Below are 15,293 nucleotides of genomic sequence, written 5' to 3'. Positions count from 1 at the left end.
AGTATCATCTCAACACCAAGATAAGAGGTGTTCCCTTTGAAAGATTGTCCACTGTGCAAAAATACAAATATATACAAAATAAATATATAGTTACCGACCCCTGTTTTAGTACAAAGTATTTGTATTCAACATATTGTCGTATAAATGTCCTCTACTGGTTGAAAACTGGGTATTGCAGTAGTTCTCTTCTATATCTGAGCTGGAGGCAGGTTCGTCTAAACTACTGAATAACTGTGATGCTGTACAGGAACAGTGACACTCGGTGGGAGACGTTTCCTGTATTGGTCCACATATTGTATAGAGCATCAAATATTAAAAAAGTTCAGTCAGCACCGAACCAAAACCATAAACGCTGAGTTTATGTCTCCAGTCCATCTGTGTGGAGCATCGCTTCCTCAGACGTCTGAGTCGTGGAGGCGGTGCAGATTCATGTGTGATGTTATAGTATGAGACTAAACCAGCTAGCGGAGCCCACCTCGAGTGGACTATAATGAAATCATGGCGATCAACAAGAGGGTTGTCAAGGAGACGGGGCTGCAGCAGGCTCTTCTTGTCCTTCCTATGAGCAGCAGGACACACGACTCCAACAGGGTGCCAGACCGGGAGGGCTCTGCAGGACCTGGAGATTGTCTGTTATTATTATTATCATCATCATATTAATAACTTCTGCTTATATTTCACAGAGGACGTCCTCCGAGAGATGGACCCAGAGCGGCACAGCCGGACTGAACTGTGAAGGGAACAGGACAGAAGCTATGGGTAAGTGGTTTTCCATAGAGATGCAGTTGTGTAAGGACTGCTGCCCCGAAGCCCACTGATGCATGAAAAGCATTTTAGGGCTGACCAGTGTGACCCGTGACGCACAACTTGAGCATGCCAGCTGCTGGTAGTTTTCATTTGAAACCTTTGAAACTACATTAAGACCATCAAGGGTCATTCAAAATCCCCAAACCTTCAACTTAACCACTCAAACTGAGCGGCCCGGTTTTACACGTGGACTGTAGCTGCAGTACGAGCTGTTTGTTCTAAGCTGTTCTTATGCATCTGTTCTAATCCCACCAGCAACATTAATTCCTAAAGTTTAAATCTGGATCAGTCTGATGCTACATAGTCACAGTTACACATTTACACTTATAGACTGGAGACAAATATACAACCACATAGTTAGGGCCAATGAAGGTTATATAATAATCATTACGGCGCTGGGGAGAGGGTCATATTTTGAGATAAAACACAGAATTTTAGAGATTACAGTGGTGAAATTAAAAGAGAAAAAACTTGAATATTCTGAGTGGTTAAAGTGGTTAAAGTGGCGAATCTACAAAAAGAAACTCACAAATTTGAAGATGATAAAGTCATAAATGTCCATCGCCGTCACAAAAGCATGGCCGTATGACAGTGGTACGCAAACTTCTAAAAACCACAGCCCGCCTTCATATAATTTCTTCTTGGCCCCTTCAGAGTGGAAACCACTGCTCATCACACCACCCACAGCTTCCTGAAGGCACATTGTGAAGACATGACTTATAGTCTTGCAGCTATCTGGAGCATAAACAGTCTATGATCTGGAAAGATTAATGGAGCATGAAATTCCTGTGAATACAGCTCTAAAATGTACCTCCCTCTCTAAAACATTATGGAACTTAACACCTTGAAAATGGCCAGTAAGAAGACACATCTGCTGTCTTGAAGGAAACAAGAAGATTTACTTTGTATTTCTTTTTTTTGAATGGATACTTATGGCGCTGATGTTTCTTGGAGTCGGCATCCAGTGGCCATTAGTGGTACTGCATCGTATGGCATTCCGATATGGACGTAGTCTTGGTGGATTCGAGTCTCACAGCGACTCAATCGACATAATCTGATGGAAACCCTTTGAATTTGAAAGATTAACATACATTTCATAAAAGTATCATAGAGATGATTCATGCGTGTAAATGTACATCTTTTGTGAAGAGTAAACCCTGACTGTTTTCGTTCCCCCCAGGTAGCTCCATCCTCCCGTTGGCCAGCGTGGCGTCCACTCTGGGCGGCCTGGTCTTTGGTTACGAGTTGGGCATCATCTCAGGCGCTCTGCTGCAGCTCAAGGCCGAGTTCGGACTCTCGTGTGTCCAGCAGGAGTCTCTGGTCAGCTCTCTGCTGATAGGAGCTCTGCTGGCCTCCATCGTGGGCGGCTGCTTGATCGACCACCGCGGCCGCAGGAACTCCATCCTCCTCAGCAACGTCTTGATCCTGACCGGCAGCCTGTTCCTCCTCATCGGCTCCTACTCGGCGCTAGTGGTGGGCAGGATGACGGTGGGCTTCGCCATGTGCATCTCCTCCATGTCCTGCTGCATCTTTGTGTCCGAGGTGGTTACCCCGGATCGCAGGGGCTTCCTGGTAACGCTGTATGAAGCCGGGATCACCGTGGGCATCCTGGCGGCCTACGCCATGAACTACTTCCTGTCTGAATCGAAAACAGGGTGGAAGTGGATGTTCGGATTAGCCATCGTACCAACTATGATTCAGTTGGTGTCGATCTGGTTCCTCCCATACAGCACGAAGGGATCTTCAAGACCGAGCTATTGTTTTAAAACTGAAGGTGACCTGATGGATACTGTCGAAGCAGATGACTCAAAAGTCGGCTCCGGCATGGAAAGCGAGAAGGTTCGGTACAACACCATGTACCTTTTCCAGCGCAAAGACAACATGAGGACTCGGACCGTCATCGGCCTCGGGCTGGTGCTCTTTCAGCAGTTCACGGGCCAGCCCAATGTCCTCCTGTACGCCTCCACCATCTTCCACTCGGTGGGGTTTCACAGCAACGCCTCGGCGGTGCTGGCGTCTGTGGGCTTGGGGTTCGTCAAAGTGGTCGCTACTCTGACCTCCATGGTGTTTTCGGACCGGGTGGGGCGAAGGCCTCTGCTCATCAGTGGCTGCTCCGTCATGGCGCTGTGTCTGATAACCATTGGACTCCTCAATGGACGTTCATCGATGAATGCCAAGAGGCCTTGTGATTCAGAGGACTTCAACGTTAACAGAACCGATCTGCCTCGTCTAGCTGTTGGTAATCGGTCCGTTTTTGACGCGCCTTTACACCAGAGTCAAAGGCTCCTCGAGAACTACACACAAGATGGAGTTGGACAGAAACAACCGGATGATCCTCTGGCACCTCCTCCGAGCGTCCAAGGCACGGTGGAGAACTGGATCATTCTCGTGTGTATGATGGCGGTTGTCAGTGCTTACGCCGTTGGATTTGGACCAAGTTCGTATATTCTCTTAAAGTTTTTTTGTTCATTTAAAGCTACACGAGACAAGATTGATTAAATACAAGCCTAAATTGATGCACATTTTCATTCTGGTATAGTTCACAGATGCATAATGTAGCTTTTCCATCTTTAAAAATATCATTATCCAACGTGGAGCCTGTCGAGTGTTTTATTAGAGCTCTGAAGTTAAGCAGTTTTTATTTTGTCTTGGACCAGTGACCTGGCTTCTCCTGAGTGAAATATTTCCAGCTGCCATCAGAGGAAGGGCGTTCGCATTCACCAACTGCTTCAACTGGGCTGCCAACCTGTTGGTCACGTTCACGTTCTTGGATTTTATCGGTGAGTTTCCATCTACCGTTTTCACGGTTTCTCGTCACAGTGGGGAAAGGATTGATTACACCTGTGCATTTCATGAGCAACTCAAAGTGTTTGGCTTGGATCGGTCCCACAGCAGATACTTTGAGGGAGCCGCTCACGTTGCCTCTTTACACTCACAGCAGACAGGGCGAGTCATTTGTCCAATTATTATATTTGGGCGAATGTAATCAGTCGTGACAGCCACAGATGGCAGACTTGGTTTTTTTTGTCTGAGCATGTGATTTACTGATTGCCGTTAGGATGTAATGAGTTTGAATAAATATAAAATGTATGTAAAACGATGACCAACTCTAGCTTTAACAGTCTGAAAGGTTATAAAATAACTCATTGATGAATTGATATCCATCCTTAAATCCTTAACTGTGACTAGCAGAGTGAGCTGTGCTTGTCATCAACAGATGCGATTGGTCTGTCGGGGATATTCCTCCTGTACGGGATGACCGCTGTGGTCGCTGTGGTTTTCTTCTACTTCATGTTACCAGAGACCAAAGGGAAGACTCTGGAGGAGATAGACAAGGAGCTGCGTTTAAACAAGTAGGATCTATATTTGTCGACGCTGTACTCTCGTCACGTGCAGCTGCACGAGACACTCATGTGTATGTCTTTGGTCTTGTCTTGCAGGTTTTACCAAGGTGAGCAGTGCTGCTGCATAAACAGCTGGAGAAACCCTTCCCCACAGTACCAGAGAGTGCACTGCCAAGTCAGCACCTCAGGGTGATTCATTATAGGACGAGGCTGTACGAGGCTTTCCTCTGTGTGGCAGCTTTGTGGAATCTGCTAACAGTGTATTTGTGTCTGACTTTTGTAAAAACAAAAAACGTTTTGGGTGTCTGCATTTATATTTATTTTAGAATTAAATCTTTATTTTTTTTTTAGAACGCTGTTCTGTATCATTGAATGAGATTTTTCCCCAAGTCAATCGCAATACATTAAATGTACATATCAAAGCAATTTTTTTTATTCCGGCCACAAAGTGATCCCTTTCTAATGGGCCTGCAATGTCGAAACGTGTGGACAAAATATAAAATCCTCGTTTTGTGCAAAAATTCCGTCTTTAAAACACAGACGTGATCGTGTACTGAACGGCCAACGTGGAAGTGATTCTGACCAGTCCCAGAGAGAACCTGGAGGGAACCCACGCTGACACGGGGAGAACATGCAAACTCCACACAGAAGGGCCGGCCAGCCTGGGAAACTAACCCGCTCTTGCTGCACCAATCACTGCATTAATTATTAAGTCAGGCTTATCGCAGTTGAATGGGAAGCCGCCTACATTCCATTCAAGATAAAAACGCAAGTTATCTCAAGGTGAAATGTCATTCAGGCATGCATGACTGTTGCATTAACCTTAAATAACTTATCACAAATTATTTCGGCCCTGGTTTCAGATTTCAGTCGTGTGTCAAACCTCTTTCACGTCAGTGGTGCTGAAAAGACTTCTGCAGAAACTGGCGTTTCCTCCCTCCTCAAGGTGGAATGAAGGGATTGGAAGATCCTCCATGGTGATTTCCAGGTCAAGCGAGGAAGCACAAGTCAGCATATAGGAAAGCACCCCGAGTGTCACATTCTGAAGGGATGCAGGAGGAATCCAACGAACCATAATAACATAACCAGTAAGTTACATTTGGCGCTAGAAACAATGCATTTAAAAGACTTAGAGGGGAAAAACAGGACTATTGATCCACGTGTGGGTGAAGTGGTCTGTGTGAACGTGACACAAATCAGTCAGATGTTCCTGATAAATAAAACACGTGTTTATTTACACAAATATTTCTCAAATACTAGTCTTCTACATGAGGACATAAAAATATATACAGTGATGTAGGGACTCAAACTGCTCCGTTCTCAGGTCAATGTATACATGTTTGGATTTATTTGCAGGTTTGGAAAAGAAATAAAGAAAAAAAAAAAAAGATGCATATGTACAGAACAGGGTCTAAAACTTACACTTTCAAACTCTGGCACTAAAACACGGCGGAGAACTCGACCCTTCCTAAACCTTTAAGTGCTATTCAAGTGACACCATCAATGCGTCGGTGAAAGCCAGTCCAGTGTCTTACTTACTCATCACAAAGCTCACTCGCGTCTCCACATATTACAGAACTGAACTTTCCTTCAACACGGACAGCACTTCAGTCACTGCACATGATTATTCATCGTATATACTAGAACCCACCATGTCGACCTGCATTACAGTACGAGTAACTCCCACGAAACAAAACTAGGTTTGGTCAGTCTTGTCTTCCAACTGACTGAGTAAACTTTGGTTATGTCTTGAAGTCATTCAAGAAAAGCCACTTGAAGTAAATTCAAGGAACTGGAGAGCAGCACATTTGAGAAACCATTTTCTTTGAGAACCTGAATGAACCTTACCTGGCTCCTTAAAGAGATCGGAGTACAACACTCGAGTTGATCGGCACCACCAGGTGGTGGCGAACCTGTATCCAGCAGCCCGGGACATTTCCACACCAAACAAAACTCATGACGGAGAGCCGCGTATCAAAAAGAAGACTGGTGATCTGGTTTGGTAAGAAAAAGGCAAGACAGAACTAGTCGGGCAGGGAAAGTGTCATTGTGTTCACATACACCTGGAGCACTGAACAGCACCAAACACTTCCAAAATGCCATGATCTGGAGGGTTTAGACTCGCACGAGGAGGCTGATTAAGTGTCTGCAGTAGTAAACTATACAGGAGAGCTCCTTTTGGCCTCAGAGCCAACGTCGTTCTCTCGCCTTCTGCTGATGTACTTTGACCACTGCCTTCAGTCCAAATGAAAAAAAACAAAAAACACCTTGATGACACTCTCAGACTCATCTCACACACACACACACACACACACACACACACACACACACACACACACACACACACACCTTTGTTGTCACTACGGCTAGTGGGGAATAATGAAAGGAATACCTGTATATTTCAAATTACACAGAACATTCATTTCAGATGTCAGGTTAACGAGTTCGTTTGAGGAGGAAAAGGAACGGAGGGACAATCGTTCTTTTCTTAAGACGGCGGCGTCCTTCGGCCGGGAGGTTGGTGGGTGGGTGAGGTCACACCGAGGTTATGTTGGATGTAGTGAGGGGCTGGCAGAGTGGCACCCTGTCTAGCACCTGCCCAGAGGCGGGGGTGGGGGGGAGGGGAGGGAGCGAGTGAGTGAGGATTTGGGTGGGGCGTCACTGCGGGGCGGCGGCGGGCACCGGGGTGCTCAGGACGTTGGTGGCGACAGAGAGGACCGGAGAGCCGGTGAGAGGACCCAGGGCCGTGGAGACCGGCAAGACAGAGACACCTGAGGGAGGGGAGCCAGAGGGACGGTAAGAACACCAAGAGTTTACCAACACAGACACTCTAACTGACCCGATTCAAATCACGTCAAAACATTTGATCAATTCTGACCGTCTACTCTTTACCCTGAATGCACAACAACAATCACATCTCACCAGCATCAGAAAGCCCTGTTGCGCGTGTGGCTTCACTCTGATGTTTGGCTGCGGTCAGTGTAAAGTATTTTTGAAAATCTTCTGTCCACGTAGCGACAAAATATACTCAAAACTATATTGAACCAGGAAGCAGCTCTGCAAGACGTCAGATGTTTTAAAACCACATTAACTGCAACGGTTGCTTTTGTTTCTCATTGAGATTATTTGATCTCAAACCTGTTGGATTACTTTCCCTGTGTCCTTAAAATAGCTGCAGTTGGTAGAGGAAAGTACTAACAGAAGGAATTATTGAGGATATGGGATCAAATCTTAAGTACGACAGCAGAGACACAATGGAGTGATGTTGATGAAACATAAATGTTTTCTCTAGTGGGATCACTTTCTGGCGTGTACTCTCACCAGTGATCATGCCGGCGGCGCCGACAGCTGTGTTCCCACCGGGCAGGTTGGCTCCGGCCACACGAGACTGATCTTTCACGATGGGGACTGCGGGAACAAAGGAAGCACTTATTTTCTCATTGACATCATAGACTGAATTCATTCTCATTAGGCATCAAACTGGCCGTCCGTGGGCTTACAGAAGTACGGGTGATCCATCGCCTCGCGGGCGGTGAGCCGCGCCTGGTGGTCGTAGCGCAGCAGCTTGTCCAGGAAATCCAAAGCCTCGGGGCTGACCAGGTGCTGGTTCTCGCTGTGGACAAACCGCTCCCACCGCTTACGAGAATGCCTGGAGGCCAAAGACAGATTAAAACACTTAATTCTGACATCAATTCACACTGAAGAAGGTGGACACAGACAGCCCGCTGTAATGGGGAGAGAAATCAAGGAACAGGGATCAACTCCAGATGTTGCAACTGAAACCATTTGGACCCGTTTTAGGTAAGGGTGGGAATCGCCAGTGAGATTTTATCACAATACGATATTATTGCAATTTCAAGCAGTTTGCGATAAACATTGCAACTTTTTACCTTATTCAGCTCCAAATTATGCAGTTTGTAAACATCTATTTGATTGAATAAGATACAAGATATGTTGTCACTCGATTCATCTCCCTTCCAATAGGCCTATAGCTAAATAACCAAAATATTTATCATCAACTAATTAACTTTTACTTGAAGTCATCTATAGTGGTTATTTGCACAAAACAAGTCAAGTGATCAGGAAATAAAACATAGTATTTTTATTGATAAACAAATGGAAACATTAGTAATTTGGTATAATAATAATAATAATAATAATAATAATAATAATAATAAGCTTGTGTCAGGAAGTTCAACAGATCATTATTCCCTCTCGTATTTCATGTTGATGTGTTGCTTGATCTTCAAACAACTGGAGTTGGACAAGTTGCTCTACATTTTACAAGATTACATTTAAACACATCATGGTAACGTTATAATTTACTTACGCCCAATGCTCATTTTTACTAAATGGAGCTTAAACGCACCACAATGTATTGTGATGGAACCTTTGTACCATGTACTTTATAACAGCCGTTGACTTAAACACAGGTTTGTTGTTGACATGTTTCACTATCAGACCAGCGACTAGAAAGCATCAATGCTGATCTTCAGATCGCATATTTTTGTACTGAAATATGCCATTTGAAGATCAGCATTGGTGCTTTCTCACATCAGGTGAGTGGCAATACTCTAAAAGATTGATACTTGACAATTTGTGTATTGAGACAATACTGCCACGTAAGATACTGCGATACTGTGCTGTATCGATTGTATTCCCCACCCCTAGATTTAGGCTCACGGTTGTTTTTGTTCAACATAAGTGCCTGGAATAGCTACGAAACAAAAGCCTGCATATCTCTCACCTCCCCAGAATGTCGTTGAAGCGAGGTTCCAGCTCAATATTGTACTTGTCGATGTAGTCGTAGAGGTCTTCAGTCCCCAGGACCTTGGCTATTCTCACCAACTACAGGAACACAAACGAGGAACAAACTGTTTGTACGAGATACTTTCACCCTTTCAGACTAATCTACGTTGAACCCAGACGGTCAGTTACAGAAAAGTCGCCACTCTCACAAGATCTGTGGGCAGAAATGACATCTATGTCGATGCAGTGCTGTCGTTTTTTAAGCCACCACAATAATCATGGAGAGAAAGCCACAACCTTAAACTGTAGCCTTCGGATGTTGCCTTCACAGTGAGGTAGCGACACAGACCAGTGTTTACCTGGTCATAGTTGTCATGGCCGTGGAAGAAGGGCTCCTTCCTGAAGATCATGCTGGCCAACATACAGCCCAAGCTCCACATGTCCAGACTGTAGTCGTACATCTGCAACACATGGTACAGGTCTCAGAGCAGAGACACCAACATTCAGTTCAGTTGGAAATCCAACTGAACTGAATGAACACTGTTTAAATGAGCGATGATGATCATGAATTGAAAAATTCATGAACCACGCGGTTCCCCTTTGGCTATCATAAAAAAGCATGTACCCTTGTTTGAGCTCGCAATTGCAGCATAAAACCAAGATCCAGATGATCATAAAAAACATTAAGAAGTCTTAAAACCATTCATTGGAGGGAAAAAAAAAAAAAAAAAATCAAATAAAAAGGTGCTCCGGTAGAAAACTAGGACTGACACAACTTTAAATGGTTTTAAAGCCAAGTTCAGATGGTTTCTACCACAACACTACCATCCATTCAGTAACATCCAATCCACTCAGACTGCAATAAATAACTGTATAACATCACCACCATTATTGTTACCGGCCGCAAAAGCAACACACTGACTCAGAGTCTGTGTGTGTGTGTGTGTGTGTGTGTGTGTCTCATCATGACGGTGTGTTCCTGTAGCAGGACCACCACAGAAGAGCTCAGTAGGACTTAGCCAGGTATTGACATGCCTGTCTGTGGATAGATTTTGTCAGCGCGATAGTGTCGCAGCAGTTTAACATGCAGTCATGAAACTTAACAGATGCGGCATTGAGATTAAATTGAAGGCCAAAGTGCGAAGAAAGGTGTGGTAAGCGCAAGGCCGTCAGAAGAGGAAGGGGACATTAGCTCCCTTACTGTACACACCTGGCCTAATTTAGCTTTGCAGCGTGGCGTGATCCCAACAAAATATGGTCTCTGAATATAATTATATGTCTCAGTGGTGCGTTATGGTTATGCTTTTTCAATGCATACAAAAACACCAATAAATGAAGGTCAACGGTAGGTTTGCGATGAACTATCTCCAAACCCCAACTCCCCTCTGACATCTGACCAGCAGTGTCAGAATACGTGTGAAAGATATTCAAGATCAACGCAAAGTGACGGCCTACCAGAAAGATCTCCACTATCACCCATCAGTTACTTACAACATGTCAACTTCACCCAAAGCATACCACAGCCGTACCTGATAGTCCACCAGCAGCTCGGGTCCTTTGAAGTAGCGGGAGGCGACTCTGACGTTGTACTCCTGCCCCGGGTGGTAGAACTCGGCCAGACCCCAGTCAATAAGACGCAACTGCAGACATAGAAATAAAGCACTTAGCAGCTACAAACAGGCATTAGTGTTCAATACAAGAAAATAAAGACTTTCACTTATTTGTCAGACATTATTGATTGAATGAGTTCAACTCGAGAATGGTGAAAAAGAACAGATGTAACAGCAGCAATAATCATTGGCTTTTGGCTAAAGTTGGATTGACTGACGCAACTGAAGAAAAATATAAAGCTCTCTCTCTCTGAACTATTCCTTAAAGGAGCTACCCTACTCCTATAACATGACGCTGGCCTTCCAGAACTTCCTGTGATTTGGCAAAAGGGACTCTCTCTAAACAAAGCAGCCCATGGTTTCATTTGACCCGGACCTTGATCACCCCTTTTTGTAAGACCAGAGTTCGGCTGTGAGAGGGAATGTGAAGAATCGTATGTAAAACTTTTGAATGATGCTTCGAGCTCCTGGTCAAAATAACATGCCGTCTCCCCATTGGTAACTGATCTGAGAGTCCAGTGGTGACTGGTGAGCTCAAGCCCAACTCCCCAGCTAGCTTAGCTTTCTGGTCTTCATCTACAGGTGGTGTACATTTGTAGCTCTTAAAAGTTTATACATTAATATATGACACATTTGTGTTATAGTCGTGTAACTTTGACGGACCCAGTCATTTTGGTATGGCTCAAACAGAACTGTCCGGACCAGACAAGGTAGGCGTGAAAGTGCTCTTTAAATCACTCACCTTGCGGTGCTCATGATCAATCATCACGTTATGTGGCTTCACATCTCTATGCATGATCCCCATGCTGTGGCAGTAGTCCAGGGCCTACAAACAAGAGCAAAGGAACCTTGTTTTTCCATTGGTCACACTGTTGGTTGTTTCCCAGTAATTCCAAAACAACCGATTACAAGATGTTTATAAGTCAACACACACACAGTGATGATGGCCTAAACAGAGGCTTGGTACTGTAAGAGTTCCCAAGCATGTACAAAACAGCAGAGAAAAATAAAGCCAGGGCAGACGGTCTTGTTTAAAGGCTGCATGCTTCACCGCCGTCAGGACGCTAAGAGGTTAAACATTACGAGCGGACAGGCAGCTGAACCGAGGAGGACTCACCTTGAGGATCTCGTACATGTAGAACCGGATGTCGTAGTCTGTCAGGGTCTGGTACAGTTGCTAGAGACAAAAGCAATGTAATTGGGCTTTGCCTTACAGTAAAAGAGGCCACACAAGTTTATTGGAACAGTCATACGAGTCACAACACAGAGCTTTGGAAATGTGACAGCGATTGAGGATAGAACCAGAAGACGGTCGACATTCTGGCACCGAAGACATAGCACTGGACTTTCGTGTTCCTCCATCATACACACACACTCACGTACAGGAAAACAACGAGTATGCCAAGAAAGGAGGGTTCCATGATCCTGCACCACGATGTTATATAGAGTGAAGAAAACGTTACCTACCTTGAAGTCTGTGTTGTTAACATGCTCAAAGACCAAGGCGGGCGTCCGAGACTGAAGGAAAAATTAAAAAAAATAATTAAATTAATCTATTTGACTGAAGCACTGCAACAAGCTGTGTCACCGATACAAATCTGTGCAAACTAAGCGCACAGTCACACTGTAAGCAACACAATGGCCAAGTCTCCAAATGTCCATTCATTTCAGACCACAGCTGTTACTTGCCACCAACATTTCAGAAACTCCAGTTATTGCATCTTGTGAACAGGCTCACCAGCTTCACCATTGATGACGATCAATAGTCATTCAGAGCTTCCATATTTCTAGATTCATTCTAGTTATCACCAAACAGAGATTGAAGAGCAATTGATGATGCTTGGTCTTACGCATATTTTTTCTTTCATTCAATGCTATGCATGTAGCACTGTTAGCTTGCGAATTGTGTTTCGACACTAAATGTTCGAAATACACACGTGTAGTCTGATGACCTTAACCCACAAATTGTCACTTGTTGCTTACAGTGTGAACTAGAGCTGCAGCTAACCAACCATCTTTCACCATTTATCTACCAATTGTTTTATATTCTATAAACCAGCCTAAAGTTGCCAGAGCCCATGTGATGTCTTCAAACTGCTTTGTTTGTATGAGCATTACATTAAATATATTTAGCTTACGATGACGCAAATAGGGAAAAGCCAAAGAGTGTTTTTACTTTATGAATGTCTAGTGATGTATTAAGTATCAGCCCAGTCAACAATTTATTTTCGTTTAACTAGTTAGTCAACTCACTGTTTTAGCAATTGTTTAAATGAATGAATGACAGAGGGTGCATCCTAAAGCAGGGCTCTCCCCAGGATCTTACCCCAAATCCACATATTTGAGGAGCCAAAAGGGAAATATTTGGCCTTTTCCTTGACAAACGACTAATAAATTATAAAAATCATCGATTTTCTGTTGATTGACTAATTGTATTAACTACTTGTATTAAAAATAGCCCCAAATCACAAATTCGCTTCAGAGGGCTTTACAATCTGTACAAAGAACAGGAAGCCCTGGCACAACATCGAAGCAGGCTGTGTAACATCACATACACGTATCTAACTTTCAGCTACAGCTGGCTAAGTACTTACAGACACATACTTCCCAAATGAAAACGATAAGCGTGCACAGGTGGTGGGCTCCCCACGCTATTGGTACAGTAGTAAGAAACCCAACATACACAACATAAGTTTGTTCATACAAAATATAAATCATGTCATTAGGAAAACATAAACGTTTGATTTACATTACATATGGCCTCTTCAGTACTCGGGACCAAAGTGTCAAGTGTTCACTATCCTATACTTACTACGGGGTCTTTCACTATATCGATGAGGGAGATTATGTTAGGACCTCCGCGTAGGTTCTCCAAAATCTTGATCTCACGCTTAATTTTCTTTTTCTTCACGGGCTAAAAGGAAGAGGACGAGGCAGAGTTAAGCAGACGGGATTAAACCATTCGATCAGAACCACTGACTTGATCCAAGTTGCTGTATATATTTACCTTGAGTATCTTCACCACCACCTTCTCATTATTGGTGATGTTGATTGCCTCAAAGACTTCGCTGTACTTGCCACGCCCCAGCTTGCGCACCAATTGAAAATCATCCTGATTCCTGTGAAGGACAAAAAAGGCAACCAAACATCAGCTGGGTTGAGGAGGTGTCAAGCAGCATGCTGCAAATGCCGTGTACGGATCACCAAGGTATTTACCCCCACTCAACCACGTGGGACTCGTAGTCCCAGTACTCCCTGGGCCGGTGAGTGTTGACCTCGGTGTACACTCGGGCCCGGCTCGGCACGGGTCCTGACATGTCCGACAGCTTGGCAGTGATGGTTGGGAGATCTTACTGCAGCGGAGAACAGTCGGAGCCCAGGGTGGGTGGGAGGGAGGGAGGAAGAAGAGGGAAGGTAGGGGTTGATCCCAAAAGGGCGATGGGTTCGGGGGTGGAGGGACTTTGCCTGAGGATGGGGGGGAGGGGCCACCAGGGACTCGGTGGGATAGCTGAAAAAGAGAGGAAATTAAGGATTAGAGAAATGTAATTCCTGATTAATATTGATACATCACAGGTATCAGCAGAGTCTATCCATATAGGGCAGAAAATCCACACAGCAACGGATGTTCGGCATTGTGCGTTAGAAGATTATTCAGAATTACTCCACTGTTATGCAACTGTCCGTTATCATACGGAACCATCCCTCCACCACCACGGCTCGGCACATATGTGAACCAAGGATTCATTACACAGTTTAACCATCATTATTTTTAAATACAGTTGTACTGCTGATTATATACATCGGCATAAATGCCTTCTTGTTGCCGATTCCTGATGATGTTACATTGTGAACAACAGGTCTATGTTGAAGCAGCAGGAGATCCAGTAACAATGGCAGCACCGGAGAGAACAGCTTACGTATAGAGGTTTCATTGAGTTTCATGATGAAAGTTCATTCTATATTCAGTAAAAAAAATAAATAAAAAAAGGGGTATTAGTCATACATAAATTACATTTTTTCATGATGTGTTCAAATGTGTTTTTTGCTCAGAAACTTGATTAAATCCAGTTTGAAGCAGATGTATCACCGCAATATAAAATAGATACAGAGAATTATGACCCGTTCCTTTCTCAGGGCGTGTGTTCATATAGCATTGTGGCCAATGAGAAGGCCGTCAAGAAAAAAAGTGCTGCACCCAGCGAGTTTTCCCTGAGCGATCCGCCATTTTTGTGCCGCCGCTCTGAGCGCTTCCAATTGGAAATCTCTTCAGAAAAGCATGGGTGATGACACCGTAGAAAATGGAGGAAAAGCTTGCTTTGGTCCTCTATAGCTTTATATGTTGGACAGACACGACCAAAACAAAGACTGATGAGCCCATTTGTGCGGGGAGGACATGCTGCTGCTGAGTTTTGTACTTTGATTGCCGTATGCGTTATCTCCAACGAATGGTCCTCCTCGCTCCAACGTTACGGCTGTCAGATGATGACCAGCTCATCCATACAAAGCATGAGGGTAAAGTTGAACAAACAATGCCGAACAAATATAGTTGCCCAAACAGACAATACAAAGCAAAGGGGTGATGGATGCTAGTCTATCATTCACCCGTGGTTATATTTTGTCAAGATATTGTTTTGTCAAGATATAGAAACATTAAAACAGCTTTCTGACTTTTTGATGAAGAGCTAGGATGAAGCGCTCCCGAGCAATGAAAATACAATCTTTGAATTTTGGAACGTTTACCCAGACTGCAGTTGAAACTATTTTGTGGGACTGTGGTGAGAAA

General features: G+C 44.2%; 2 protein-coding genes across 2 annotated transcripts; one reads left to right on the top strand and one right to left on the bottom strand.

Annotated features, from left to right (window-relative positions):
* The first annotated feature begins 712 nt into the window (after nucleotides 1-712).
* Nucleotides 713-4,453, top strand: slc2a10 (solute carrier family 2 member 10). The gene is made up of 5 exons (XM_079218890.1): nucleotides 713-759; nucleotides 1,988-3,244; nucleotides 3,465-3,587; nucleotides 4,025-4,160; nucleotides 4,248-4,453. The coding sequence occupies exons 1-5, from the start codon at nucleotides 756-758 to the stop codon at nucleotides 4,342-4,344; spliced, it is 1,617 nt and encodes a 538-aa protein (XP_079075016.1). The 5' UTR covers nucleotides 713-755; the 3' UTR covers nucleotides 4,345-4,453.
* A 920-nt stretch (nucleotides 4,454-5,373) lies between these two features.
* Nucleotides 5,374-13,845, bottom strand: LOC306737270 (casein kinase II subunit alpha). Its single transcript, XM_079218986.1, has 12 exons — nucleotides 13,727-13,845; nucleotides 13,518-13,629; nucleotides 13,323-13,424; nucleotides 11,978-12,028; nucleotides 11,628-11,687; nucleotides 11,253-11,336; nucleotides 10,430-10,540; nucleotides 9,260-9,361; nucleotides 8,899-8,999; nucleotides 7,652-7,800; nucleotides 7,473-7,559; nucleotides 5,374-6,922 (listed from the first exon to the last, which is right to left on the bottom strand). Exons 1-12 carry the CDS (start codon nucleotides 13,825-13,827, stop codon nucleotides 6,810-6,812), a joined length of 1,173 nt encoding a protein of 390 aa, XP_079075112.1. The 5' UTR covers nucleotides 13,828-13,845; the 3' UTR covers nucleotides 5,374-6,809.
* Between the last annotated feature and the right edge of the window lie 1,448 nt (nucleotides 13,846-15,293).

The sequence above is a fragment of the Taurulus bubalis genome (genome assembly GCF_910589615.1).
Source record: "Taurulus bubalis genome assembly, chromosome: 5".
Lineage (NCBI taxonomy): Eukaryota > Metazoa > Chordata > Actinopteri > Perciformes > Cottidae > Taurulus > Taurulus bubalis.
Note: the sequence above shows the minus strand (reverse complement) of the source record. Positions and strands in the feature narration are given on the sequence as shown.